Source organism: Galleria mellonella, unplaced genomic scaffold (assembly GCF_026898425.1).
Source record: "Galleria mellonella isolate WM207_F2 unplaced genomic scaffold, CSIRO_AGI_GalMel_v1 utg40, whole genome shotgun sequence".
Taxonomy (NCBI): domain Eukaryota; kingdom Metazoa; phylum Arthropoda; class Insecta; order Lepidoptera; family Pyralidae; genus Galleria; species Galleria mellonella.
The window spans coordinates 1,907,170-1,935,114 of record NW_026442094.1 but is presented as its reverse complement, the minus strand read 5'-3'; the positions used below and the strand labels follow the sequence as shown (position 1 = coordinate 1,935,114).

General features: G+C 34.3%; 2 protein-coding genes across 2 annotated transcripts; one reads left to right on the top strand and one right to left on the bottom strand.

Annotated features, from left to right (window-relative positions):
• Nucleotides 1-2,466: 2,466 nt before the first annotated feature.
• LOC128201352 (regucalcin-like) lies at nucleotides 2,467-9,946 on the bottom strand. Its single transcript, XM_052898068.1, has 6 exons — nucleotides 9,556-9,946; nucleotides 8,367-8,502; nucleotides 7,332-7,535; nucleotides 6,630-6,848; nucleotides 4,114-4,226; nucleotides 2,467-2,827 (listed from the first exon to the last, which is right to left on the bottom strand). Exons 1-6 carry the CDS (start codon nucleotides 9,640-9,642, stop codon nucleotides 2,579-2,581), a joined length of 1,008 nt encoding a protein of 335 aa, XP_052754028.1. The 5' UTR covers nucleotides 9,643-9,946; the 3' UTR covers nucleotides 2,467-2,578.
• A 4,251-nt stretch (nucleotides 9,947-14,197) lies between these two features.
• On the top strand, nucleotides 14,198-27,903 carry LOC113514024 (SWI/SNF complex subunit SMARCC2). The gene is made up of 20 exons (XM_052898069.1): nucleotides 14,198-14,444; nucleotides 14,660-14,779; nucleotides 15,220-15,333; nucleotides 17,170-17,335; nucleotides 17,630-17,784; nucleotides 18,406-18,549; nucleotides 18,830-18,957; nucleotides 19,586-19,692; nucleotides 20,051-20,193; nucleotides 20,522-20,703; nucleotides 20,828-20,969; nucleotides 21,231-21,339; nucleotides 21,520-21,704; nucleotides 22,472-22,661; nucleotides 23,240-23,394; nucleotides 23,706-23,823; nucleotides 24,660-24,812; nucleotides 25,509-25,718; nucleotides 26,110-26,212; nucleotides 26,753-27,903. Exons 1-20 carry the CDS (start codon nucleotides 14,328-14,330, stop codon nucleotides 26,877-26,879), a joined length of 2,868 nt encoding a protein of 955 aa, XP_052754029.1. The 5' UTR covers nucleotides 14,198-14,327; the 3' UTR covers nucleotides 26,880-27,903.
• The last annotated feature ends 42 nt before the right edge of the window (nucleotides 27,904-27,945 follow it).

The window sequence follows — 27,945 nt, the reverse complement described above, 5'->3', positions numbered from 1 at the left end:
TTAGTTTTAATATACTTCCAAAATGAATATGGGTCATGCATCATTCAGGGTCTTCCTTACAACATGTGCATTTATTAAGAAATACAAAATATTAGTAAACTTCCATGACACAATAATGTCCATTGAAAAATGCATATTAATTTCCCTTTACCAATTGTATTGTTGTTAGATTTTTTTTTTGCATTTTCCAATATCATTCTGCAATAAGTATAAAATTATAAATACTCATTAAGTAACATCGTCGCGGTGGATAAAATGTGTAATTTGATGTAAGCTTTATTTATTCAATCACCATTTGAGTATTTATACATTCATCATTTCACATGTTATGTTATGATAATTATTAATAATGCAACGTAAATATAAAATTAGTGATGTTTCATTAGCCAATCGTTTATTATCTGACGGACTACATGCTTGCTCGCAACCATTGTGGTATAAAAGGAAAGAGACAGCAAGTTTAAAGTCCCAACGTTTGCATGATGAAATGCATGAATGTAAAATGTTAATTATTACGTCAAAATAGGTAGCTACTGGCGATTGTGATCTCAGCCTGCACGAAAGTGGAAAAAAAGTCGTATGTTTATCATAATTGTAGTGTAAAGTTGAAGCTTGTGGTTGAATTGGAATGTTGTAAAATTGATTTAAATAATCAGCATTATGCAATTACTATAATGACAATAATTACACAAAATATGAGATATAGTTATCATTGTAATGAAATGTTATCACTTAATGTAATAAATGTCAATTCAACGATCTCTGCGATCTGTTACGTGTGAGTTTTATTTTTAAACGTTAGATAATAATATTTTTACCTTTATAACAGTATTATATAGTGTAAGTGACGTCCTCTTAAAATATTATAAGCATAATATCTAGATATCCCAAAACGCATAAGTAGGTTTGTCGCCGTATTTAGCTATTAAGTCAATGTTGATATTTTTACTAAGGCTATACCTAAATTATATTAAGTATAGTCTTATAGAATGACACGCTATCCATCACGGTTGCGACTGTATACTAAATACTGTAGCTGAACCAGCTATATTTTCGCTTCGAGCAAAAAGAAATAATTGTCGCTTCTTTAAATATGTAGTATAAAACAAAGTCTGTGTTTGCGTACTTTGTATACTTTGAATCTCCGTTTACTTTTAAATCACGGGTTGACGCGTTTGATTAATTCGGTTTCATCGTCATTTAATTATTTTCAACCGACTTCCAAGAAAGAGGTTCTCAATTCGATTTTTTTTATCTTTGTTACCTCATAACTTCATCAGTTGTAACTGATTTGGAAAATTCTTTTTTATCTGCAAGGATATACTTACAGATTAGTTCCAAAGAAATTTTATCAAAATCGGCTCAGTAGTTTAATCTTTCAATCAAAATAATTGGTTTTGCCACAATTAAAATTTTATGGAACACAATTTAATTATGTACGCAAGATTTATATTTAAAATGATAATAATAGCAAAGAAATACTTAGCAGGGAGTATTTCTTAAATAAAATAATTAAAAAAGTCACAATAGGAAATAACGAAAAAAAAAACTTAAAAGTTTTAAAAAATTAATGTGTGTTTTTATAACATGGAAATAATGAAAAAAAGTAAGTACAATTATTACCATGTAACCAGTTAACGAGACGGGAGCAGGTTTGATGGTGTATTCTTTGTATACGTCATTTAATATTAATATAATAGTTATATTTCCTATTAACATTGTTAATATGTGTACCATATAAAACATTGTTGTAATGTTTGGCGTGATGTCAATTAATTGTTACTAAATCGTTATATCTTGTTTCTGTGTCACTTTCTACGTATCTATGTGTACTTTGTACATACACGTTACACTGATGCCAAATACCTAACTTCTACCTATATCGACTTTGTATCTCCAATTAAAAATACATCAGTTTTTGAACATAGAAATCTGAATGTTTAAATAAAAGTAATAAAAATTTTATCTTTATATTTCTTATTGACCCCCATATTAAATTGGTTTTTACTTGTATTTATCCTGTACATATTGAGTTATAGGTACGTATAAATGTAGCTACTTTCAAACAAAAGTTCAGAACAAGATTGCAGGCTGTTTTCCGCTTATTAAAGACAAAATGAGCAATTCGAAACAATAATCTATACATTTGCAATCAATGTTTTATTGGTTGGCTTACAAAACTACCTTTGTTCATATTTCGAAAATATAATACAAAGTGTTAAAAGCATTTCATTAATATTATTGCTCGTATTTTTAATGTAATTAAGTTAGGGCTGTAGCTAGCTAGACCCATGTTTAAGGTAGGGCAAAAGAACTTTTTGTTAGGGCAGAAGACATAATTAAATGACTTCTAAAAAGCGAATCTAATTCTCTTGAAGCCTTTCATTTTAAGTTAGAACATTGCCCCTCAATGCCCCCCCCCCCCCTAAAATAAGTCATTTAAGTCTAAATACAATAAATGTAATATTTAATAAAGTAATTTATTTTATATAACTACATATTAATTTTTCACATAATTTAGAACAATAAAAACAGAGATAAGTACAAAGTATAAACGTTTGTAACAAGTCTTATGTAATCAATATTTATCTGCATCGGCGAATACAAACTGGTTCTCTGGGAATCCTCTAGATCCAGTTCCTTGTATGGCGAACAATGACCCAGCCTCCGGTTCTTGGGCTAATTGGGCAGGAGAGAGATCGCGTCGGCTTGTTGTGACGAACAAAGTAGATAGGTCAGGCCCACCCCACATCACCGAAGATACTTGACTTACTTCTAGTTTGTGCTGTTCTAGCAGCTTCCCCGCTCTTGAATCTATCTTAATGACCTGAAAAAGATAGGTGGTATTACCTAAAATTATGTTTGTTAAATAAACGCTTTGAAATCTCACTTGGTAAATTTTTATACCATTGTCAATGTAATTTGTGCCTGATTAAACTCAGAGGGCAAATAGTATATGGTCATAATATTTACTAATATTATAAATGTGAAAGTAAGTTTATTTGTTTGTTACCTTATAACGGCTTAACCAAACACTATGAATTTTGGTATACGTGTACAATAATATAAGATTGAGAATGGTATACTATACTTTTTATCCCTGTCAATAAACATAACTTTAAGGTTGTCTTGAAAAGATTGCTCTCAGCAATAAGACCGTCACTGTACTTATACAATTGTATCGTTGTGTTTGTAAATTGCCTTGTTGAATTCCTATATTGTATAATGCAAATAAAGTATACTGATTCATTCATTCATTCACAACAAGGTCACGTAGAAGAAATAGCGGGTAAGAGCTAGTATTCTATAATGCACGTCCATGCTTGCACAACAGTGATGTAAATATCTCTCTGGCATTTATGATGATAAATAGATACCAAGTAATTTAATACGAATGATTGCAAAAATGTTATAAATATTAAAACCATATGTAGGTGCCGATGTATTTTAATTATTTGCCTATTAAATTCATAGTCGTCTACAGATAATTTATTATCACATAGATATTTAAATTGATTTGTTCTACTTCGCCTGTACTTAAATACAATAACAAAACTATTAATATCGAATTAGGTGCCGTGTCTACTTGAATTTACCCATTTTCTTATAATATGAAATTTACTATATATAAAATAACTAGTCTGTGATACGTTTGTCGTAGTCACTAGCTACAGCAGTCCGATTTACTTTTTACAAGGAGCTTCAATGAAAGGTATGTACAGGTGAAAGTAAAAGAAAGCAGATATCTGTTGCAATACCTATCCACTTTTCCGATTAAGAGAGTAAACTGTAAAATTAAAACCATTCTATCGACATTGTTCTTGTCTTTAATCGACAATTCTAAACACAGACAGACAAGGGTGTGATCTGGCAATGAATTTACAGGGAACAGAGGAATAACACCCTAAGTCCACAGGAATGGCAACGCATGGAGAGTATCATAGACGAAACAGTATACTCTGTTATGTCCATGGTACTGCTCATGTCTATATACGACGGTTACGACTTTCCATCAGGTGGATCGTCAGCTTGTTTGTCATTCTAAGTTGCATAAAAAAAGACAATATAATACGAGTACTATACTCCTAGATCTTTTGAAAATATAATAATTACCTTGCCACCTTTATAGCACGCCACCCATAGATTACCATCAGTATCAATGGTCATGCCATCTGGTACCCCTGTCACATTGTTGGCTTGGAAACTAAACAGTGTTCTTCTGTTACCTGCAAATATAATATCATAATAGAACTTTTTCCTAATTAACTAATGAGGATGAAAAGGCATGTCAGTTAGCCCATCGTGATGACTTGGAATTCAGCACAATGGTTTCCAAGGGATACAACAGGGAGGTCGACCTAATAGGGTGTATTACTAGCAATGGAACTCTTAGTCCGCATGAACAGACGGTTTGTAATGAATTCAAAACTGCATTATCGGGGAGTAACAAGCCATATATTATTTTCGAAAATTCTATCGAGCCCTGCGAAGCTGAGCAGGATCACTAGTATAAGATATATTTAAGTTTGTATCGGTCTTCCAATACTCATAGCATAAACTACTTAATTCGGGGCCGGATGCTGATGTATAAAACTACTTTTTTTTAATTAGCTTTAGAAAAGTATTTGCCAAACATTATAATATTATATATTAAGAATATTGAAAAAGGGTAAAAATATAGGTATTTAATAAGTACATTCTGTATCATACGATAAGTAAATAGTTCAGCTCTTCTTATTTCCAAAAAACTTGACGAAAAGAAAGCTTACGCTATTGGTTTATTCATAATTACAATTTTTAATATAATCACAAATTATTAATAAATTATTAATAATTCAGAACTGATCTTACTTCATCCTCATCTATCACTCACCTTACTCACTGATACCTCGCCAACATATACCGATAGCGCAGCGTTACCATTTCATTATTTATTACTCATAAAAAAATAGCACGTTCCGATAAAACATTGTCATGTAGATATGTACATGATCCATATCCATTCAATGAAATATGAATAGGTATCTATTTTAAATTATAATGAATTAATATTTAACTCAGGTGAACTATTTGTTCTCTCTACGTTTACTACGTTACTCTAAGTTTGTAAAAGAGTTATTTAAGTTTTAAATATTTTGCTTAAATATTTTAATCTCTACGAGCTTTTTGCCCGCTACTTTTTATGCGCGGATTTCAGATGTAGGAAAACCAATTAAATTGATCTCTTCTAGATGGTATCAAGATAAAACACGTGCTAGAAATTAAGTTACACCTTTAGGAACACGACTATAAAAACCCCATTTAGTTTGATGCAGTTGTTTTAAGGTAACATTGGAACAAATATACAGATATACAAATAAAAAAAAAAAGTTTTAACTTTTATTGGCCATATTAAGACCTCATTTTTTTTTTATTATTTCTTAAATATTTATATATATTTACTAATAAAAATGCAAGTAATCGACGACAATAGAAAGAGTTGAGTTACAACTATGTTAGTAAATATTGTATAACACAAATAAAACTGTATTCATCATCATCATATCAGCCTTTAACTGTCCACTGCTGAACATAAGCATCCCCTTGTTACCAGTATTTGCCACGCTTGACAGGTGGATTAGCAACCGCAGTCAGGAGATGTTTTAAAAGGGACGCTGCTGTCCATCCCTCACCTCGCCTTCTCTTAGTCGTCATTTTTTTTATATACGAGGTCTGTCCGGAAAGTTCGTATAAAAGTGTTCTGGAATGCGAGAAAGAGGAGTGGGGAGGCCAGGTAAGCGCAAGACCCCTTCCTTATGTCCCTAACAATGCTTCAGTTCTGGTCTGACCGCCGTGCGGTGCGAACTGGCTTGTCACGCCATCTGTGAAGTTACCTCTTAACGAAACCCCGTCGGCATGGAGCCCGCTTCCGTTGAAGAGCAGCGCGTCGTAATCAAGTTTCTCTCGAAACTCGGCAAGAATGGCCGTGAAATTTTTGCCGATCTCAGAACAGTTTATGGGGATGATGCTGTGAAGGAACCAACCGTCCACAAGTGGCTAAAAAGATTCAGAGAGGGCCGAGACAATGTTGATTGTTTTTTTCGATGTTCGGGGGATTGTCCATCAAGAATTCGTCCCTCCAGGCCAGACAGTTGATGGAAAATTCTACGTCGATGTGCTCAGACGCCTCAAAGCTCGTGTGGCACGAGTTCGTCCAGAATTGGCGCGAGAGGGGCGTTGGATTCTTCACCACGACAATGCCCCTGCCCACACCTCTCTTGTTGTCCGTGAGTTTTTGAGTAAAAATTCCATTACGGTGACCGAACACCCCCCTATTCGCCGGATTTGGCCCCGTGTGACTTCTTCTTGTTCCCAAAAACCAAATTGGTACTTCGGGGGCGGCATTTGGGGGACATAAATGAGATAAAAAAAGCTACGACGGGGCAGCTGAGAAACCTACAACCAGAGGACTTTCAAGGAGCCTTCTCACAGTGGAAACGGCGTTGGCACAAGTGCATTATGTCACAGGGGGAGTACTTTGAAGGGGATAAAATTGATTTACCTGAATAATTGTAAAATAAAATTTTTAAAAAACTTTTATACGTACTTTCCGGACAAACCTCGTATAGAACAGTAATAATATTTCTTACGTAAGGTTGCAGTACTCAAATCAAAATCGAACACGTCAACATTTCTTGTTGGAGAATCGATATAGAACATGTATTTGTTGTCTGAGGTCCAAGCGATCCCGTTGGACACGCTCACTGGTCGCACTTTCTCTTCGGGATGCGCGTAATTATGCTCATCCAGCATGTACAGAGTGGCTTTGTCCTGATCCACCACGCCTGCCACTTCGTTGCCTATTGTTCCTATAAATTGAAAAAAAAGATATGATAGACTCACTTGAATCGCTCCATACAATAAACATGATAACCCATTTACGTTCCACTATAAAATTATAGGAAAATTTACATACTAACTAGCTGTTTTTCTTGACTTTGTCTGCGTGCCTCTATATATGTATAAAGTGCCTTAGGTTAAGTTAGGATATAACCGACTCGTTTACCATATTTCATTTAAATTCATTTAGACATTTAAAGATGACTGAGTAACAAAGTTAAATATTTTTTATGGAATTCAGCATGATTCATAGAGGGGCACGGGGAGGTCGACCTGATACATACATTGTTAGCAATGAGACTGGTAGTCTATATTACCAACAATCCATTCCCCCGTTTTATTTGGATTAGTAGGATTCACGAGAGTTAAGTCACAGGATCAACTAATTTCTAATATTTATCGTCGTATCTTAAGTTTTTTTTTTTTTTATAGATGAGTTCATAAATACTTACCAAACCAAAGTCTTCCATTAGCATCCACTTTGCCATCGTTAATTCTATTATCTGGTAGCCCTAAGTCAACAACGGTTAACAGCCGTAGCGACTTGTCAACAGATTCAGAATCCCACGGTAAGAAGTACATCTCCGATCTGGATGATACCAGTATCAGTTTGGGATTGTCTTTTACTGTTACAACGAGGGAAACAGGGCCATAACCTGAAAGATTATTTTAACGTCATCACCTTATTGTTTTTGACTTAGAAAAATTATACGAAATACAGAAATGGAATGAATAATATAATTCTACTAATATCACACCTCAATGCAAGGACTATGGTACTATTGTTTTATCTATGCCCAGAGCGCATAATCTATTGAGTGGTTATAAGTAGTGTCCGACCGAACTTTCGGTTTCGGTTTCGGCTAGTTTCGGCCAGAAATTCTACTTTCGGTCTTAGTTTCGGTTTCGGCCAAAAATTATCCGAAACTTCGGCCGCGCCGAAATTTTGGTTGTGTGTGTGTCTAACTGAAAGTTGTTTTTTATTAAGTTTACTTCCAAGAGTAAGTCATGACTTTAACATGTTTTTATATATAAATATATATGACATATTTGTTACATACTTTAATTAGTGTTTATTATTACCTTTAACTATCTGTGTGTTTGTGTAAATAATTGTGTAAAAAATACACTAGATTTCAGTATACAAGAGAAATTTTAAATATGTTTCAGTAAGTTTCGGTTTCGGCCGAAACAGAGACCAACACCGAAAGTTCGATTTCGGTTTCGGCTGTAAAACCTGTTATGGTCGGACACTAGTTATAAATTTCTGTAAGGTATGTCTCTACCACTCGTTTTATATTATTTTATAGTACTATTGTACTAGTAATATTCGTTTTGTACCTAATATTTGTTCTTATATAAGTATTAGATAGAAAATGAACCTTAATTATGTGCTGCATAAAGCGATTGTATTAAATGCGACTATTTTAACTTTTTAGGTCACAATAGTTATTCACGTATATGTATGGAGATAGAATTATACTTACTTATATATTTGGTAGTAATATTGCCAGTCTGTACATCCAGTCTGTGCACCTTCTGTCCTGTTATGTCTACAAAATAGAGAGCATTCTCCTCCGTCGACCAATGAGGACCCTCTAAGTGACCATCGCTACGGAATATCTGAAATACATATATTAGGTATGGTATTCTTTCTAAATTTACAACATCATTAGTGATTATATAAATATAAATAAATAGAATAATAACCAAATAAAACGTGAACATTTTGTTATAAGCAAGTATATTTTTATTAATCATAAATTATTAATATTTATGATAACACGCTTTGCAACTTACTCGTTGCAAGTTGTTATGTATATAATATTATTATAAAATATTATTGACATATACAAATCATATTCTAACATTCAAAACAGACGGGATTTGAATCAGCACTTTCTTTGCTATGGCGGGTCCTGTATTCTTACCAGTTTAATCACGTTATTTCGACAATTTCGAAATAGATGGAATAACTTCTACTCATTTCGAAATGTTTCAACAATTATTAGTATATGATTTTCATATTCCTACATTTTTTCTTTTTGAAATATCTCTTGCCAGGTATCATTTTATACGAGATAGTGACATATGAACAAAGGAATAAACCATTCGGTGTACAGGCTACGAACTATTTGTCACTATGTCTTCCAAAAATGTCACTTTCCAATACATATTTTATTATAACGATTTAGTTATTATAATAAATTCATGAGAACATGTCAATGACCGCCTAAACGGGGAATAACAGATGCATAATAATTTTATAAACTTGTATTGGGCGTACAGGTAATTTATTTATTTATTCATAGTTATTGAGTCATACTCAAAAGATAATAGCAAACTTTTTAAGGAACATCTAAAAAATCTGTAGGAGGTTCTCAATTCATCTGTTTTATTTTTTTTGTTTTTATGTTGCACTTCCAGAACCGATTTAGATGATTAATTTTGAAATCAATATGGTTTACTCACGTGATAATCTTATATTAATCACTCACGACTAAAGTACCTAGTTATCTTTATAGCGATATTGCGATGCAAAATCTTAATTTTCTTTTTGATTTTAACTATTAAAAACAAAAGATTATAAGATTTAGTCAGATTTAGCCAAACAAGTGTAACTTCTTCATAATTTCACAATTAATTAGCAAAAAAAAAAAAGAAATTATCACTTACATTTTTTATAAGCGGTGCAGGCGATCTGTAGGCATTTATATTAATCAATACAGTTAAAAACACTGCTATTAATATGTTGACTTTCATTACGTCTTCGTTACTTAAATTATTTTATTAGCTATTGTTAATTGATAAAAAAAAAGAGTTTAGCTGCTTTTGTTTTGACCCAGTTGCGTCCGGCGTGGAGTAGTAGCGTGGTATAAATGAAACAGAGGTCGCAAACCGCAACGATCGTTGTCACTATCAAATAATATAGCCTTCACTGCTTTAGTAATCGTTATTGTATGCCTTGCAAGAATATTATATATATAAAAGCCTTAAACCTGTTTTTTTTTTGTTTACTCTCTGCCCCAAGACTCCGATATACGTTGACTGAATACTAGTATTCAGTCAATGTATACTGGAGTCATGAAGTGTCGTGAAGATGTAATCACGTCAGTTAGCCTATCAGGACAATTTCATAAGATGTAGTAAGATATCGTATCATAGATAATCATGTTGGTTTCCAGCCCGGAGATAAAAATACAAAATAATCAGATCAAGCAAAGCTATTAGTTCTCATGTCAAGAGTCCAAACATTCGTTTATAAGAATAAAATGTAGAAACATTACATGTTTTCACACGTGGTCCTTCTAAGTAGGCCACCTGATGTAAATTATCCGTGAATAAGTTATAATAGGTATGCAATTTTATTATCTTTATTATAAGTTATCTATAGCTTCACATAAAACAGAGCCTGTCACGGTTCGACGCGCCATACAGCGGAAGTCTTAAACTTGATCAAGGTTTTTAATTGTTGAACATTAGGAAGTCAAAGTAATCCTGTATATCGCGCCTATAATTTCTTTCAATTAAGGGGCCATTAGTTCATTAGATTTGCCCGGATGTCATGATAACACCAGTAGACTGATACTAAAGCCAACATACCTTTTGGAAAAATTACCACGATAGCCAGTTTTTAACTTTTTTTTTTATGCATCTTTAAATGGCAAACAAGCTGATGACCCACCTGATGGAAAGTGGTAACCGTCACCTATAAATATTCAGCACCATGGACATAACAGCAGTTGTATTTCGCCCATGATACTGTGTTCCTGAGGACTCAGGTGTTATTCCTCTGTAATTTACAGTAAATTCACGGCAATAACACCCTTCAAACTAAAACACAGCCATGAAAACAAAACTGCTTCACGGTTGAAACACGAATGGGACAGAGGTACCCAAGCAATCGACTTTTGTACAAAGTTTTATAAAAACTGATTTTACAAGACCACCTAATTTTTCATACTTTATGTATACGGTGATCTACATGTCTAACATCTGTCCCACTCGGGAAACTTTGTATAAAGTCATCTATATTTTTGGTTCATTAATGTTTTTGCTGGCAAGTAGGTGTGCTTACATGACTAAGTTTTAGGTATGATATGAGATATAGCAGTTATAATGGAATGCTATCCTTGTCCACATTAACGGTATACACTGGTGGGGCATCAGTGAGAGATGACAAGTGAGGATAAAGCAGGTTAGTTGGCCTATCGTGACAAATTTAACAATAAGTTATATTTTGATGGTTTGTATAGATATAGCACAATTATCATTTTTTCCATTACTAACAATCCCTTAATGTTTTCAATCCTTTACCGATATACCAAATACAAAAGTCGATTGCTTTTTACTCTGTCCCATTATATCTAATTGAAGCATTGTTTTGCATGGCTATATTTCGGTACGAAATAATATCTAATATTATTAACAGGAATAACACCTGAAACAAGGAATGGCAACGCATTTTATCATGACCAAACAGTATAACCTCTGTTATGTCCATTAATGCCATGTCTATATGAAAAACTTTCCATTAGTGGGCCGTCATCGATGTTTACTCTCTAACTTTTTAAAAAAAGTCCATCTTTGGCAGACAGACGGGATGACAACCGCAGTTAGACGTTAGAGATATTTTAAGAGGGACGCTGCTGATCAATCTTCGCCCTGCCTTAGTCGCCTCTTGCGACACCCACGGGAAAGGAAGGGTGGCCTATTCTAATTCAATTTATATTTCACCATTTGTATAGATACTTAAAAAAATATGGATAATTATCCATATTTTTTTTAAATAAGTCGCTACATGTTTTATTTCTTTATCGATATTTCAAATAAATTTTTTTTTACTTGAAGCCCATTATATCTAATTAGATATTTTTTACATTTATGCGGTCTACATTGAATTAATATCTATTATTATTAACCTTCTAGACAGTTAAAACAAGGTTATGGTCTACATTTTATCTTTACTCAGTATAACCTCGATGTTTCTAATACATTAGTGCCTCCGTATATATATATATATATATATATATATATATATATATATATATATATATATATATTATCTATTAATTAGATTTTTGACACAAACTTATATGCATAATATTCAACACAATTTTGTATTCTAGGTACCTACAGTTATTGTCATAGTTAGTTAAAATAATTAAATTCGTGTTCCACAAAAAAACCGATTTCAGTTGCAGCGAAACCAGTTGTTTTGATTTAAAAATTAAACTTCTAAACAGGTTTAAATAAAATTTCTTAGGAACTAATCTATAAGTATATATAATTATAATTTTATATAAAAAATAATTTTCCAAATCGGTTTATGACATGATGGAGATATGAGGTAATAAACAAACATAAAACATTACAATCAAATTGAGAACCTCCTGAGTTTTTTTAAACTGATTGAAAATATCCCTAAATAATCTTTAAATATTAATATTAACATTGGGGGTGAAGGAACTGTTACATCCATCAATAATTAATTATACTTTTATATAAAAAAAGAATTTTCCAAATCGGTTTATGACATGATGGAGATATGACGTAACAAACAAACATAAAACAATATAATCAAATGTTAACTGACCTGCCTTTCATTCTAACCTATCATCCCTCACTGGTGAGTGATGATAGATGAGAACTATCATCACTCACTCATCATCACTAGTAGCCCCATTGTTAGCAATACAGCCTGTTAATATAATACTATTGTTAATAATGGAGACTATCAGCTTTTTCTTGCTAGCAATATATCCAACCAGGTCGACCTCTTCGCGAGTTCCTCATGGAAACCATCATGGTTGATTCCTGATGATTCATCATGATGGGCTAACTATCATTTTCATTCTCATCTATCACCCTTCACTGGTGCTCCGCCCCATTGTTAGCAATACACCCATAAAAAAATACACCCTGTTAGGTCGACCTCCTCGCGGTTTTTCCTGGAAACTGTCGTATTCTATTCCAAGTGAATTTATCACGATAGGCTAATTGACCTGCCTTTTTATTGCCACTCATCATCCCTCACTGATGCCCCGCCAGCGTATACCGTTAGCGCAGGAAGGTTACCATTCCATTATCATCAGTTAAAAAAAATATTAACCCCTAATGTATGTACTGAATACTTGTATACCTACCATTGTAATTGATTCTGATTATTCATTGTAATGTAATCTAAGAACCTATTAGAATTATCGACTATTGTTGCACATACATAGATAGTTGCAACAATAACTCCTTATACGTACCTATTAATTTTAATAACATTCACTCGTGATATGTATTGAACTGAGCTATTGATAAAATGCCTAGACATTTATAATCTATAATTTTACTTCGTATTAAAGATATTTGTTTATTTGTTAAAAACTGGTAATGTTAAGTAAATATTTACAGCCGTGTGGTCCCGGCATAGAATAAACCGTCTTTTCTTTTCTCGTTGGTGTCGTAAGAGGCAACTTAGGGAATTTAATAGTCGAAGGATAAACAGCAGCGTTTTGTCTAAAAACATCACCGAAGCCTAACTGCGGTTGCTAATCCACCTGCCAATCGTGGCAACTACTGGTAAAAACCTTATTATGGGGGAGGCCTATATTCAGCAGTGGACAGTTAACAACTGATGATATTTTTTGTTTTATCTACCATGCTTACAATGGTGAACAAGCGTGATATATATGTAGGTAGGTAGGTAATAAAATGGTAACTTCGCTACTATCTCACATGTGTTAGAGTTGTGATTGCATGGCTGTGTTTCAGTTTGAAAGGATATGGCGATATAGAGACATAAGACAAATATTTTCAGAAAAGGGCACATATGAGATATATTACGGATGTCAAAGTTTTTTTTGTGACGTACATTATGCGATCATATACATCGAGAACGCCTTTCTTCTCTGTCGGTCAATGCTCTATCTAAATAGATTACCCAGCTCCTTTATCTCTTGGATTTGTTTATCACACAACAAATCTCTGAGCAATGTTTTACATAGTTTGAGAAACGAACCGGAATTACATTTTTAATACACGAAAATGACGTAGAGGTAAAAGTTAATAATAAAATAAAAAAGCGATTTACAAATTAAACCATTTAAAGATTTTGATGATATTTTTTTTCATAGTATTTATTTAATTTCATTGTATTACTATTGTAATTGTAGTATTATATGTATTGTAGTATATAATAATGCATAATCTCAACCATATCATAGGTACTAAATGAATTGAAAAACAAGCTGTCGTTAAAGGGTAAGTATCCAAAACTATAGACAGGACTGATAGTAACAGTGTCAGTAAATTGACTGACTGCGACTGACGTTTATGAATGTCAAAAAATAGACGACGACGCCGCTTTGGCTTGTTTTTACAGTTTTAATGATTAACTTTTGTCTTTAAATTTTCGCATAAATTACATATCTTTAATACAAAAGTGATTATTAAACATGACTACTATATGCCCTAAGAAGGATGGAGGGCCCAATGTGGATTATTTTCAGGCACCGGAGTCACTTGCTCAGTTTGATCAAATTCGTGTTTGGCTTCAAAAAAATTGCAAAAAGGTCAGTTTAAACAAAACATATCATTATTATATTTATATATACTAAACGTATTTTATAGAAGTAACAATAAAACTAAGCTTACATTAAAAATCATCGCTTTCTTAAAGCATATAATCTCTAACCTAATTTGGACGATTTACTTCTTAATTGAAGGGCTTATTGTTTAATTTAGTCAAAGGATGGCCTTATATTTAATATACTTTATACTCTTGTAGCATGTACAAACCGACCCACCGACTAAAGAGGGCTTGGCTCAACTTGTCATTCAACTTATACAATATCAAGAGAATAAACTGGGAAAAAATGCATCAGACCCACCATTTATTCGGCTTCCAGTAAGTTATAACTACATTTATAAACTGCAGAACATGGACAAAGACAAACAATGAGTACTACAAATATAACCAGAACTAAATTTAAAATGTACATTAAATTCATTTATATAATTGTATCAATTTTAAAACAATAAATTTTTAGCAATTACAGTTATCAAAATTAGATTAAAATAAATAAAATATAACTTCTAGTACTTTTTTGTCTATCCTAAAAGCTTAATATAAATTTTAAGTAGAAACTTGGTACTCTAAAGTCTATAAAGCAACTAGACCAGGTGGAAAGTGCTTTCACATTTAATTTCTTTATTACAATATTTACAGGACTTATGGTTCTTATGTTAGAATGTCATTGATCTGAACTTTTTATCACAAAATTAATTGAAGTAAATATGTATATAAAAAAATAAAATTTAATCAACACAAATTTTAATAATCTTTAGATGAAAGTGTTTATGGACATGAAGCCAGGCGGTTCCCTGTGTACGGTGCTTGCCACCATGTTCCGCTTTAAGTCGGAGCAACGGTGGCGCAAGTTCGACTTCCAGGTCGGTAAGGTATGCACTGCCCCGCACCCCGCTACGCTCACGCCCGACCCTGCCAGATCTCGCCAGATCCTGCCAGACCCCGCACTGTGCGGCTCTAACAATGCATCATTTGACATGCTTGTAACATTTTCTATTTTACTCTAAAATCTTACACACAATGGCCCATATGAGAGGCTTAGTGTGAAAAAGAGTCCACTTTACATTTTACTCTAACTATTACTACTCTTTTATTTAAAAAAATGTATGAAATTTATATAAAAAATAATAGCCTTAATCTTCACAAATATTTACTTTTAACTTATTGTTTCTACTATTACGTAGTAAATGTTACACTCATGTTTTTCAATGGCACGAATGTTTTAAGGGTATGATATACATAATTAACATTGCACACTACACAACAGTACATGAACCTAGAATTTTTAATGAGATGTTAATTATATACCCACACATTTTTAAAAATATATGAATTCACAAATTTATGTAAATATTACAATTTCGTGTGTAAGCACATTTTTTATTAAACACAATTATTCTCACATTCAGAATTTCCTATTTTTATGCATTTTGTAGTAGTTAAACCATTACTTATCACAAGATTTTTATTACTACACAATTATTTCCTTGTCATGGTGTTTATCATGGACTTGTATGCTTAAAAGTATTCCAAATTCTCCCCTCATTATTATTTTTCATTTCATGCAATCCATTTATTTCAATGTGTTTGTTTTGGGAATTGAAATGGTTTTATTATTTGTAAATAATTTCTACCTGGGGCCCTTCAAGTCTTGCATTTTGTGTTTTTGATAACCAGTGAATTTTTGTGACTAATATAAATTCCTTTCCTCATTTTGGTTTGCATGCTTTATTTTTTATTGTTAAGACAAATATTTAATGCCCTTTTGTACCAATTTGTATGTACCTATTGAAATTATTACAATTTAATTTACAAATTTATATCTGCGAATTTTATACTTTTCAATAAGTAGATTTTTAGATTAATGCTATGAATTTGTGTTTATGTGTAAGCACATTACAAAAACGGTTGTCAGGATTTTATAGATATTTGAGGTATATTTATGTATAAATTCTAAGTTCATATAAAACGATTATTATATATTTTTTTATCTCGGAATTACAATAAGATCGTATATAGAATATGGGTCTTAGTAATAGGCGTGCATTCCAGATACGATATATACGAGACCTCTAACAAAAAATATTATCAAAAGCATTCCTAGATTCCCTAGCCTTTTTTAACTAATTATTGTTCTACAATAAAATGGGGGTCTACGAACGCTCTCCGTTTGTATTCCTATTGTCGTCACTACGCGTTTAAAAGATGGATGTTACGTAAAAGAACCAAACGCACAAATCAAAGAGACAACATACAAAATGAGCTCTTAACATATTTACATTAAATGAAAGTAGGGATGGAATGAATGTTGGCTTGCTATAAATTCCTAAAACAACGCGTACAGCTGACGATAACAGTGTTATAATAATGTAACGTATATCATTTGTAGAAGTGTTGGTTTACTTTTCACAACAGATTATGTAGTGTCACTACTTAAGGGTTACCTCTTAGGGGTTTTGTCATTATCCATTTAACGCCTCGGAACTTGACAGATACAAGGTACATCATTTTCTTTTAAAAAGTTTTTTATTAATTACAAGATGAGTGTTGCTGAAATGGTCGAGGTTCATAAAACCTAATATCTGAGATGTTAAATGTATAATCCTTGCTAATAGCATACATTTAATTAGTTTTACTTAAAAGTATTAAATATCTGATACTGATTGGACGTCAATCCTCTCGTCCCGTCCCCCCTTCCTCATTTTCAGAATCCATCGCGCAAAGACCTGAATGTACAAATGATGATGGAGATTGAATCCTCTCTGAGCACCGCTGAGATAGTACGCACGCCGTGTGTCTACATACGACCAGACGTGGACAAGGCCACTGTGAATAAGATTAAAGAGATTATCGGACATCATGGAGATATTTGCGGTAGGTATAGAATTGAGAGCCTGATACATTTAATTATGATTAGACACTTGGCAATATACTAATTGCCAATTGTTATTGAAATATGCAAATTCATATTACAATTGTTAATATTAATAAATACAAATGAATTTATTGTGCGGGGATCAAACCTACGACTATCGAAAGGTAAGACGGTTCAAATTGCTGCACCACCAAGTTCGTGTAATTACAATGAAATAGATTGATACATATAGATTAGTGCAACAAAGAGTTAAATAATAATAATTGATCTTCATGTGTTATGTGTGGGTTCAGAGGACGAGGAGGAAGCTACGCACATAATATATCCAACGGTGGATCCTCTTGAAGAGGAGTACGCGCGACCAGTGATCCGTCGCGGCAACAACGTGCTCGTGCATTGGTACTACCTACCTGACAGTCACGACACGTGGGCGCCGGCCGATTTGCCGGTAATGTATATAATTAAAGAACGCAGTTTAAATAACACTAACAAGTTATAAGGCAAGCAAGGATTCTGATATATAGTTAACCCTTAAATACCTGAAGTTTCAAATTTGATACCGGGGTTTGCATTGCATATTTAAATTTATTTAACAATGAAATTGTTAAATAAATTTCTATGTTTTGATTACCGTAATGCCTAAAGTATCAAAAATAATACCAATTTTTTTTTTTAAATAAATATTTAAAAAATATCGTTTTGATTTATTTACTATTTTTGTCCATTAGTAAACACAGTAAAGGGTACACTTATATATATTTTTTATTTGATTTAAAAATCAGGCTTTTAAGGGTTAAAAACAATTTATAATAAGATAGAAATATTAGATAGATATTATATTATTATTGATTAATTTCTCTTGTTTACCCCAAAAGGGACAAAATAGAGTGACTTCTCATTGGTGTAGTTATCTTTTACGTGAAAAAATAAGCTGAGCGCATGAGCTACATCGCTTTAATTAACATAAAAAATTGGAGGTTTTACTACTGTGTCATTTTTATATACTTAGTTACAATTGAAACCTACCCTATTGCGCGAATGTGCCTTTAATGAAATTTGAAAAATCTAGGTGGATGTACCAGAAACCGCTAATTGGGAGTGCAACCGCTCTGAGCCATGGCGCGTGTCTGCATCTTGGATTCTTGACCTTCCGCAATACAACGAGTGGATGAATGAGGAAGACTATGAAGTTGATGTTAACGGCAAGAAAAAGGTAGAGCCATGGGGGCATATAAAATCATATCAATTTTCTATAAAAATATAGTCAAAACTTTTTTAGGCTAAGTTAAAAAAGAGGTACTGTAATTTTTGGGATATATACAAACAACTATTACACCAATTCTAAACAGTTTTTTATAATTATTATTGCAATCAATTGGATTTACTTGTGTTGGTCCCCTATTATTTTTATCAATGTGTTATAGAAGTATTTTTTTTTAGTAAATTTTTTAAACTGTTATGTCCTAAATACAATTATAAGTTTTTTCTACAAGGTCCACAAACTGCGTTTGTCGGTTGATGACCTACTACCGGGCGCGGAGCCGTCTAGCAAGGGCAAGAAAGGCAGCAAGAGGAAGCGGTCCCCGTCGCCGCCGCCGCAGAAACACGGCAAGAGAAAGAGGTATTGTTTATCATCATCATCATCATCATCATATCTGCCGTTCTTACATTACTTATAAAAAAGTAATTCAGGGATACAATCATATTAAAATTTACTGTTGTTAATTAAAATAGTAAAATTAAAAAAAAAACTTTAAATAATTATTTACTTGTAGTTCAGTTCTAGTAAATTAGTAATTAATATATTATATTACTTTGTCAAAATATTAATATATTCTTTTTTCGAGAAAATTGTTAAAATTTTTAAAAAATTACCTACTTATTTTAACTAATAACAACATTATATTTAATGTTTTGCAATAGTAGACTATTTATCTATGTAATATTGTGTTGTTATGGAGACGAAAGGTTTTTTTTTTATGGGTGAAAATGGTATGGTAACCCCGCCTGCGCTAACGGGATACGTTGGCGGAGCACCAGTGACGGGTGATAGATGAGAATGAAAACAGGTCAGTTAGCCCATCATGATGATTATTCATCAGGAATTAACCATGATAGTTTCCAGGGAGAACCGCGAGGAGGTCGACCGGGTTGGGTATATTGCTAGCAATGGGATTCTCAGTCTCCATTACTAACAATCCCTTTTCCCCCTGGTGACGGAAGTTAATAAGTAGTCTTATTCTTGTCAGTCGCACAACAAAGCGTCGCGACAATGACGCCGACGACGAGGAGGACAACGCGTCCAGGGACAACACGGACACCGCGCCCACGCCGGATAGCGAAAGGGCAACTGAATGTAAGATTTTAACACAATCAGGCGATAAATAATATTATTTTGTGTACTTCATGGCATGTATATTGAATATATACAATGTGTGTATGTATGTATATTTTCAATTAATTCTGTATTCACAAGATTTTTTTAGCATTTTTCTTTTTTTTTTTTATTTGGACTTTCATCTGCTCTTAAAGAAATGATGAAATCCCATTTCTCATAAAAATGATTCGTAAATTTGATACGTTGATGTAATTTGCTTTATGCTTATATCAATTAATATAGAGAAGGCATAAAATTTTAAAATTCCATAAGCCTCTTTAGCGCAAACTAAATATGCCTTGCTCGAGTGGAAATCATATAAATCGTGTGTGCACAGCTGCAGCGGCGACTCCAGCGCCGGAGACGGCGACGACGCCGGCGCCAGCCGCCAGCGAAGCCCCCGCCACACCCGCGCCGCCGCCCGACGCGCACGACACGCACGATGACTCGCAGGGCAAACACTCCGACTCTAACACACAGGTCTGACATACTATATAACTAGTTAGGCTTCTTATTAGGAGAGTGAGTTACATTATCTTTTTATCTTCTTAATACATGAGTATATAAATTCCATATCAAAATGTTCGTTCACAATCTCTAAAACCGCTGAACCTTATTCTTATTGATGTTTGAGCAAGACGGAAGACAGCGCGAAAGGTCATATTAGTTCTAAATTTACTTCAATTTCCAATTTTTTTTTCCATTTGTGTTTACAATACAATCTTCTAATAATAAATACAAAGAAATAATTATTAAAATGGTAGAATTGATTTCAGTTTATTAATCTGATATTTGTTCATATATATAGGAAATGCTGATAAAAGAGGAATTAGAGGACAATGTGACAGACCAGACGCATCACATCGTCGTGCCGTCATATTCAGCGTGGTTCGACTACAACTCCATACACACCATAGAGAAACGCGCTTTGCCAGAGTTCTTCAATGGGAAAAACAAATCTAAGACACCCGAAATATATCTGGCTTACAGGTATCATATACACAATGCCCATATACCATTCTATAATATTTTATATATAGAATTTAAATTCAAAATAAAATATTACAGTAATTTGCACTAATATTGGAATTAACACCCATTTGTAAATGTTCAGGAATTTCATGATCGACACCTACCGCTTGAATCCCACCGAGTACTTGACGAGCACGGCTTGCCGGCGTAACTTGGCCGGCGACGTTTGCGCCATCATGCGCGTTCACGCTTTCCTCGAGCAATGGGGACTCGTCAACTATCAGGTCTTATCACTTAGTCGCTCATTTACTTACTCTTTAATTTATCCACTTACATGCACCAGTAGTGAGAAATATATCCTTTCACCGTAAACCTGACTATGGTGGAAAACAACCTGGGTTCAAATCACAACCATGATTTTATTCATCTGATTTAAATAACCTGAACCATGAACGGCAGACAATTCAACAAATTGATTTGAAATGCTACTCAAATTCATACAATCTGTATTTGTTTTTGACTTTTCAAACTGAATGTTCCAACAGTTGGAGGCAGAATCACGTCCGACTGCGATGGGTCCGCCTCCCACGTCGCACTTCCACGTGTTGTCCGACACGCCGTCCGGCCTACAACCGCTAGTCGCACGTCGTCCAGGTAATTGAGAATATTCAAGCCAGTATAAGTTTAAAACTAAACATGAGGTATAAAATACACTTCATGTTTATTTAAATTTAAATCTTATAAGATCCAAATGTCAAGATCCCCAATTGTTGCATTGTGCAAAATACAAAGTATAAAATGTTTGATAATACATGTTTAAATTTTTTAATTTAGCAGAGAACGCGGCTGTACCAAAGGTGGAGGCAGGTCTACCAAACGGGACGGAAGCAGGCGTTGCGGGGGCAGCAGCGGGCCCTGCGGGGCCGGGTGCAGCGCCGCCTGCCGCGCCCACGCCGCCCGCCGTCAAGCCCGAGCCCGCCCTCGACCTGGGCACTTTACCCGGTCTCAAGCTTGACCAGGTAAGGAATGCACTTTACTTGCTAGCAAACATTAAGACGATCATCGGTCGCTGATCATCCATGTAAAAATGCCAATATATCAAATTGCATACAGTTTTTTTGCTCTTTTACACTATATGGAATAAATGAATAAATAGTTTATTTTCTCTTCACAAAAGGTAGTAAAGTGATAACTTATTTATTTATTTATTTATAGGATTACCAACATAAGATACAGCTAAACATTTTAATACAATACACTGGTAGATTAGATCTTACCATTCTTACTTGAGTATATACTTGAGGTACAATTAGTTAATATGTAAGATTGTATGGAAGATTGGTTATTATGTTGACGTACCGCAGTGAAACCTTCATTTCCATCCATAGTTTGATAATCATCGTGCAGATTTTCTATAGACGAAAGATAGACAACGTCGCATTTCACGTATTATTATGTGTTGTTATGTTTCGCGTTGACTAATATTTAAGCATCCGAAAATCAGTGGTCCAAGAATGTATCTCTATAGTGCTAGCCCAAAAGCGTTCACTAAAATATGGCAATGTTGGAGTTATTCGTTCAAGTATACAATTCAACTATTTTTAATGCAACAACAACAACAACAACTTCTCTTGCCCGCCGGATGATGTGTGGGCGGGCGACTTATCCCATAGATTCTACTCCGTCCGGGTCACTAATACATGAGAGGCAGCGCCCTTTCGTGTAGTAGCAGTAGTCTATTCGTATGTCATGTTTCAACTGCTACACAAGTAACATGTGCACACAGTATCGCGGCGGCGCTCGCGGCCGCGAGTGGACGGAGCAGGAGACGCTGCTGCTGCTGGAGGCGCTGGAGCTGCACCGCGACGACTGGAACCGCGTGGCCGCGCACGTGGGCACGCGCACACACGACGAGTGCATCCTGCACTTCCTGCGGCTGCCCATCGAGGAGCCCTACCTGCACGACTCCGCCGCAGGTCTAGCATTTTCTACTCCTGCCTTTCTAAGAGTCATACTACCTATCTCCTTCATTTACAGTCTCTGTTATATAGTAACCTAATTATTTCTTATACATTACACTTAGATAAATAGAGTGTCTCTATACAAATGCTTCGAGAAAAGCGAATCAAGATTTTCATACAAATTTGCATTATAAATAGTGACAACTGATTTCTTTATATCTTCTATATTTATTTTGTCTTATAATTTTTACGTCTTTTTAATAAGTCTCTCATTTATTTATTAAATAATACTTCAAGATACATTGTATGCGTAACGATATAAAATACCGATAAAAAAATGAGTTGGCTAATTTGACAATTAGCTGACAAAAAGTTGGCCCGTTTTTGAGACTCGTGGCTCTATCTATATAACCTAAGACATTATATTATCTCATGTAAAATTGCTATGTAGCTATGCTTTTGGAATAAGCTTTCTTACGGTAGACTGGGAGATAAAGTTTTATTATTAAGTCTGGCTAGTATATGTTATATACATTATGTACTAAATAATAAATAGAAGGTCCTTTAATTTTTTTATATTTTTTTTATTGTAGGAGGAGTTTTGGGTCCATTGGCCTACCAGCCTATACCATTTAGCAAAACAGGCAATCCTGTAATGAGTACAGTGGCATTCCTCGCATCAGTGGTCGATCCACGTATTGCTTCTAAAGCTACTAAGGCTGCCATGGATGAATTTGCTGCTATTAAGGTAATTACACGTTATGTAGTTCTTTGAAGTATAAAATACACAAAAATCTATTAATGGCCGATTTATCTTCTAATATACAACAAATAGTCTTATACTTATTATGCAAAAAATCTAACTCCTATGTGTTTAAGAAACTTTAATTTAATGGAATATTTCATATCTCGGCGACAAATATACAGGCGTTGACTGACGAATGTCTTCCTTCTTGTTTGCTTGATCTACCATCATGTTTGTGTTAAAAAGTTGACGCGCTATGCTTGTACTCGTAGCATATTTATTTGAGATGTAACATGGGATTTTATGGTACACAGGACGAGGTGCCGGCGGCGATGATGGAGGTGCACGTAAAAGCTGCCGGAGCTCACGGACCTGCCGCCGCGCTCGCAGCTACCGGCATCGCAGGCACCGCGCCCGACCCAGACCCTAGCGGTAACCTAACCCCTTATTTTTATGTGGGAACCCCTAATTCTAACAATACATGATTTTACAAAGTGACATCGAGTTTAGAGATTGTGTTTATATTAATTGTTTCCCGCGATTTTGTCTGCTATATTAAGTATGTGTTTTTTTTTTTTTTTTTTTGATGAGTGAAAATGGTATGGTAACCCCGCCTGCGCTAACGGGATACGCTGGCGGAGAACCAGTGAAGGGTGATAGATGAGAATGAAAACAGGCCAGTTAGCCCATCATGATGAATTCATCTTTAATAATGATAGTTTCCCCGTAGGTGTCGTAATTGAGGGGATTCTCAGTCTCCACTAACAATCCCTTTCCCCCTATTAAGTATGTGTTAGCGAGGGATGGCCGCATTAACATCCCTCTTAAAACATCTCTAAAAGCCTAACTGCGGTTGCCACCCCGCCGGCCAAGCGTGGCAACTATTGGCAAAACTCCCCTTATGGGAAAGGCTTATGTTCAGCAGTGGACAGTTAACTGCTGAAATAATAATAATAAATGTATTAGTACCTACATATGTACCAAATGTTTATCATTAATCAAGAAATAATTTGAATTATGGTCAATATTGATCTAAAAAGTTATTTGAATACTTCAAGATTAAAAAGAAATGAGAATTGACCCCTATTCCAAATCAGCAGTATCATAAACTACTTTTATGAAGTGACGTTGAAGGTATTTTGTTCAGCTCAGACTCCTTCCTTGAAATGAAAAAAAATTTTGGTCACTAGGACAATAAAGAAAGAGCTCTATGTACTACTTTATAAGCAATACATATAATATATTTATTATGCATTCATTACCAACAGCTGAGAAAAAGGAAAGTTCATCAGATGTAAAGGCTGAACCTATGGAAGTAGAAGAAGGAGGCGAACAAAAGATCAAAGACGAACCGAGTGAAGCTGCCGCCGCCGAAGATAGCAAAGACAGCACTAGCAAAGATGCACCCTCACCGCAACCAGGTAGACTGTTTCTTTTCTCTATTATAAAATATAAGTTTCTTTCAATTGGCTTAATTAAGGAGAATATTCCTATTTCAAGTACATTTGTATATATACACTTTGATTTCTATCAAATATTGTAATTCTTATTATATTACAATGATTTGAATAAAATGTAAAGAGAGTATAGTTAGTTCAATGAAAGATTGTTTTTCTCTGACACGGTTTCAGTTCTAATTTAGTACTAATATATGAAGAAAATTCTATGAATATGTGCTATTAACTATAGCAGTGAATTTACAGGGTACAGAGGTATAACATCTTAGTCCTCAGGAATAGCAACACATGGGGGGTATCATGGGTGAAACAGTATACTCTGTTATGTCCATAGTACTGTTACTACATGTCTATAGGCGATGGTGATAACTTTCCCCCAGGTGGACCATCAGCTTGTTTGCCATTCTAAGTTGTATAAAAAAATATTCTGATAGCTTTCTTGCTCAATTTCATTCATAACCCTCTCAAGTCGTCTTTCGTCGGTCTTACCTGGATACTAGGCAGGTCTGAGATGATGTTCCTTGCTGTTGACACAAGCCATAAAACTAATGCATGAGATGACATGGTTTACAGAAGTATGCGCGCTATTGGCGGATTATGTTTTAATTAATATTTAATGCTCTTTGTGAATTTAATATACCCTTGTTTATTTCTTAACAGAGGGCCCGGCAACAGTGGACGCTAAATTGCAATCAGCGGCTGCGGCGGCGCTCGCAGCGGCTGCGGTCAAGGCTAAACACTTAGCCGGTGTTGAGGAGAGGAAGATCAAGTCATTGGTTGCATTACTAGTTGAGACGCAAATGAAAAAATTGGAGATCAAGCTCCGACACTTCGACGAACTCGAGGCCACTATGGAGCGGGAGAGAGAAGGTATTTATACATATATTGGTGATCTGACCCGATTTCGCATCGGTGTATAGTGACACGTGATTTTCATATATTTAACAACTTGTTACTTAATCAGACTTAAGTCTAAAAAATAAATCATCAAATTGGAGTGCACAATTACAATAAAATCAATTAAACAGTTTTAAAGATCATCGTGAATGAAAGCCCTGCCACAGAATTTTCATATTTTAACATTTTATTGTAATTATACAGCGTTGACAGGTAACTTAACTATAGCTATAAGAAAACTTTCCTATAGTTATAAATTAGAGAAAAAAATGTGCTCTCATCAAATCAGTTCACCTCATAATAAGAGAAGGCTTAATATAAACTGTATAGTAGTTAGTATAAAAATGAATTACTTGTTTCCCAGGTTTGGAATACCAACGTCAACAGCTGATTCAGGAAAGGCAACAGTTCCATCTTGAACAGTTGAAGGCAGCAGAATTCAGGGCAAGGCATCAGGCCCACCAGAGGTAAATATTTTACTGAGCTGGGTGTTATCTTGCAGAAGTCCATATCACGGGTTATTTGATTAGAAATATTTTGTTTAATTCTGCTAAATTAGTAATAGTATATGTAGACTGCCAACACTCAAAGATTGACCACCACTATTACCAGATATTTCACAATCTTCCATAATAACCATCAATCTCCAACTATAATTTTGTTTGCTTACGTTTTACTACGCGTGCTTCATCTCTAAATGAGGTGTCTTCAGGCAAATTCGGTATCCAAACTGCGAATTCGCAGTTTAGGTGCCGACACTATTAACACTAGGCTCCGAGCTGCGATCTAATAATTTGCCTTTAATTAATCAAAGTAATATTAATTAAATATTCATGGCAGGTAATAAATTTTAATTCAATTCCATCGTCACTCAATTGAGATTTGAGTAATAGTTATGCAAGTAACAATATCGAAAATGAACTCCTAGAAGGATGCTCCCTATACTTATATAGTTATCGACTTATACCAATAGCTAATGCTGTTATTAATTGTGGTACCTGTGTCAGGCTGCAAGCGGAAAGCGGCGCGGCGCCGACAGCGGGCGCGGGCGCGGCGGCGGCGCCGGCGCCCGGGCCCAGCGCCGTCGAGCAGGCGCCGCCCGACGTCGCGCCGCCGCAGCCACAGCACGCGTAAACTTCATGACAATCATGCACCAGGCACACTGTATATTGTGTCCATTTGGGGAACTTATTTACCACAGGGAAGAATGATATTCATTTGATTTTCATCCAAACTCTATTTCAAATATTATGGTATGGCTGAACATCCTTAAAATCTATTTAAAAATAAACTTTTATAGCCTTTTAGTTACATCCTCATACTCTGGCCACTCATGGAACGAACATTTTTATCATGCATAGTTCATGAGTTCCTATAGCCACCTTCCGTCTTATTCATCTGACTAGCTTTATTGTACGATGATATTGTTCTGTCTCCGAACTTACGTAAGTATGCAACATTTTAGCATAGCTAGACGCCAAAATATGGTTAAAAAGTAGTTGGCAAATTTAAACAGTAAAAAAATTGTAATAAAAAACTTTTAAATTGCTAATAAGTGTTGAAGGACAATTCTCTGTATACTTTATCTTTATACGTGTCTGTATTTCATTGACTGTCGTAATAGAACACACAGTCATAAAAAAAATTGTATTTTATAAAAATCAGTAGCTATTTATTCTAAGTAAAATATAAGCTATACTGTGAAGAAAAAAGAACAGAATTTATTAATTAACTCCGCAGAAAAGAATTTATCCTCATACAAATATAACATGCCATACAGAAGCCTTAAGAGGCTTTAGAATCACGTTGTTTTTATACCAATACCATTGTATTTGAAATGAAGTGCGATTTCAACTCTAGATATGACTCAAGATATTTTTTATACACTCACTGTAATTAAATTAGACATTGGATATCAAAAGATGCGTGAGTAAGAATATTTGTGTTTGATTAAATGTATTAGAGTGAATATTCATATAATTCTCTGTAATTTAAATTGATCTGTCTGATCGTTGTATGTAATATGTGGAATGGATGATGTAACAACATGTAATTAGTTTTAATTATTTAGTAAGTATTATAAGATTATATTTATAGGAGCTAGAAGCTAATAAGTACCCATAACAACTAGTTATGAAATAAATCATATAAAATCCAACCTGTTTTTTATTTGCATATAAAATTATTTATAGAAATGAAA

Coding starts and splice junctions, on each gene's coding strand:
- LOC128201352 (XM_052898068.1), bottom strand. CDS start 9,642: ATGAAAGTCAACATATTAATAGCAGTGTTTTTAACTGTATTGATTAAT. Junction 8,503..9,555: donor CTGCACCGCTTATAAAAAAT/GTAAGTGATAAT, acceptor TATGTATTTCAG/ATATTCCGTAGCGATGGTCA. Junction 4,227..6,629: donor TTTGAGTACTGCAACCTTAC/GTAAGAAATATT, acceptor TTATATTTGCAG/GTAACAGAAGAACACTGTTT.
- LOC113514024 (XM_052898069.1), top strand. CDS start 14,328: ATGACTACTATATGCCCTAAGAAGGATGGAGGGCCCAATGTGGATTAT. Junction 18,958..19,585: donor AAACACGGCAAGAGAAAGAG/GTATTGTTTATC, acceptor TATTCTTGTCAG/TCGCACAACAAAGCGTCGCG. Junction 23,824..24,659: donor GCCCGACCCAGACCCTAGCG/GTAACCTAACCC, acceptor CATTACCAACAG/CTGAGAAAAAGGAAAGTTCA.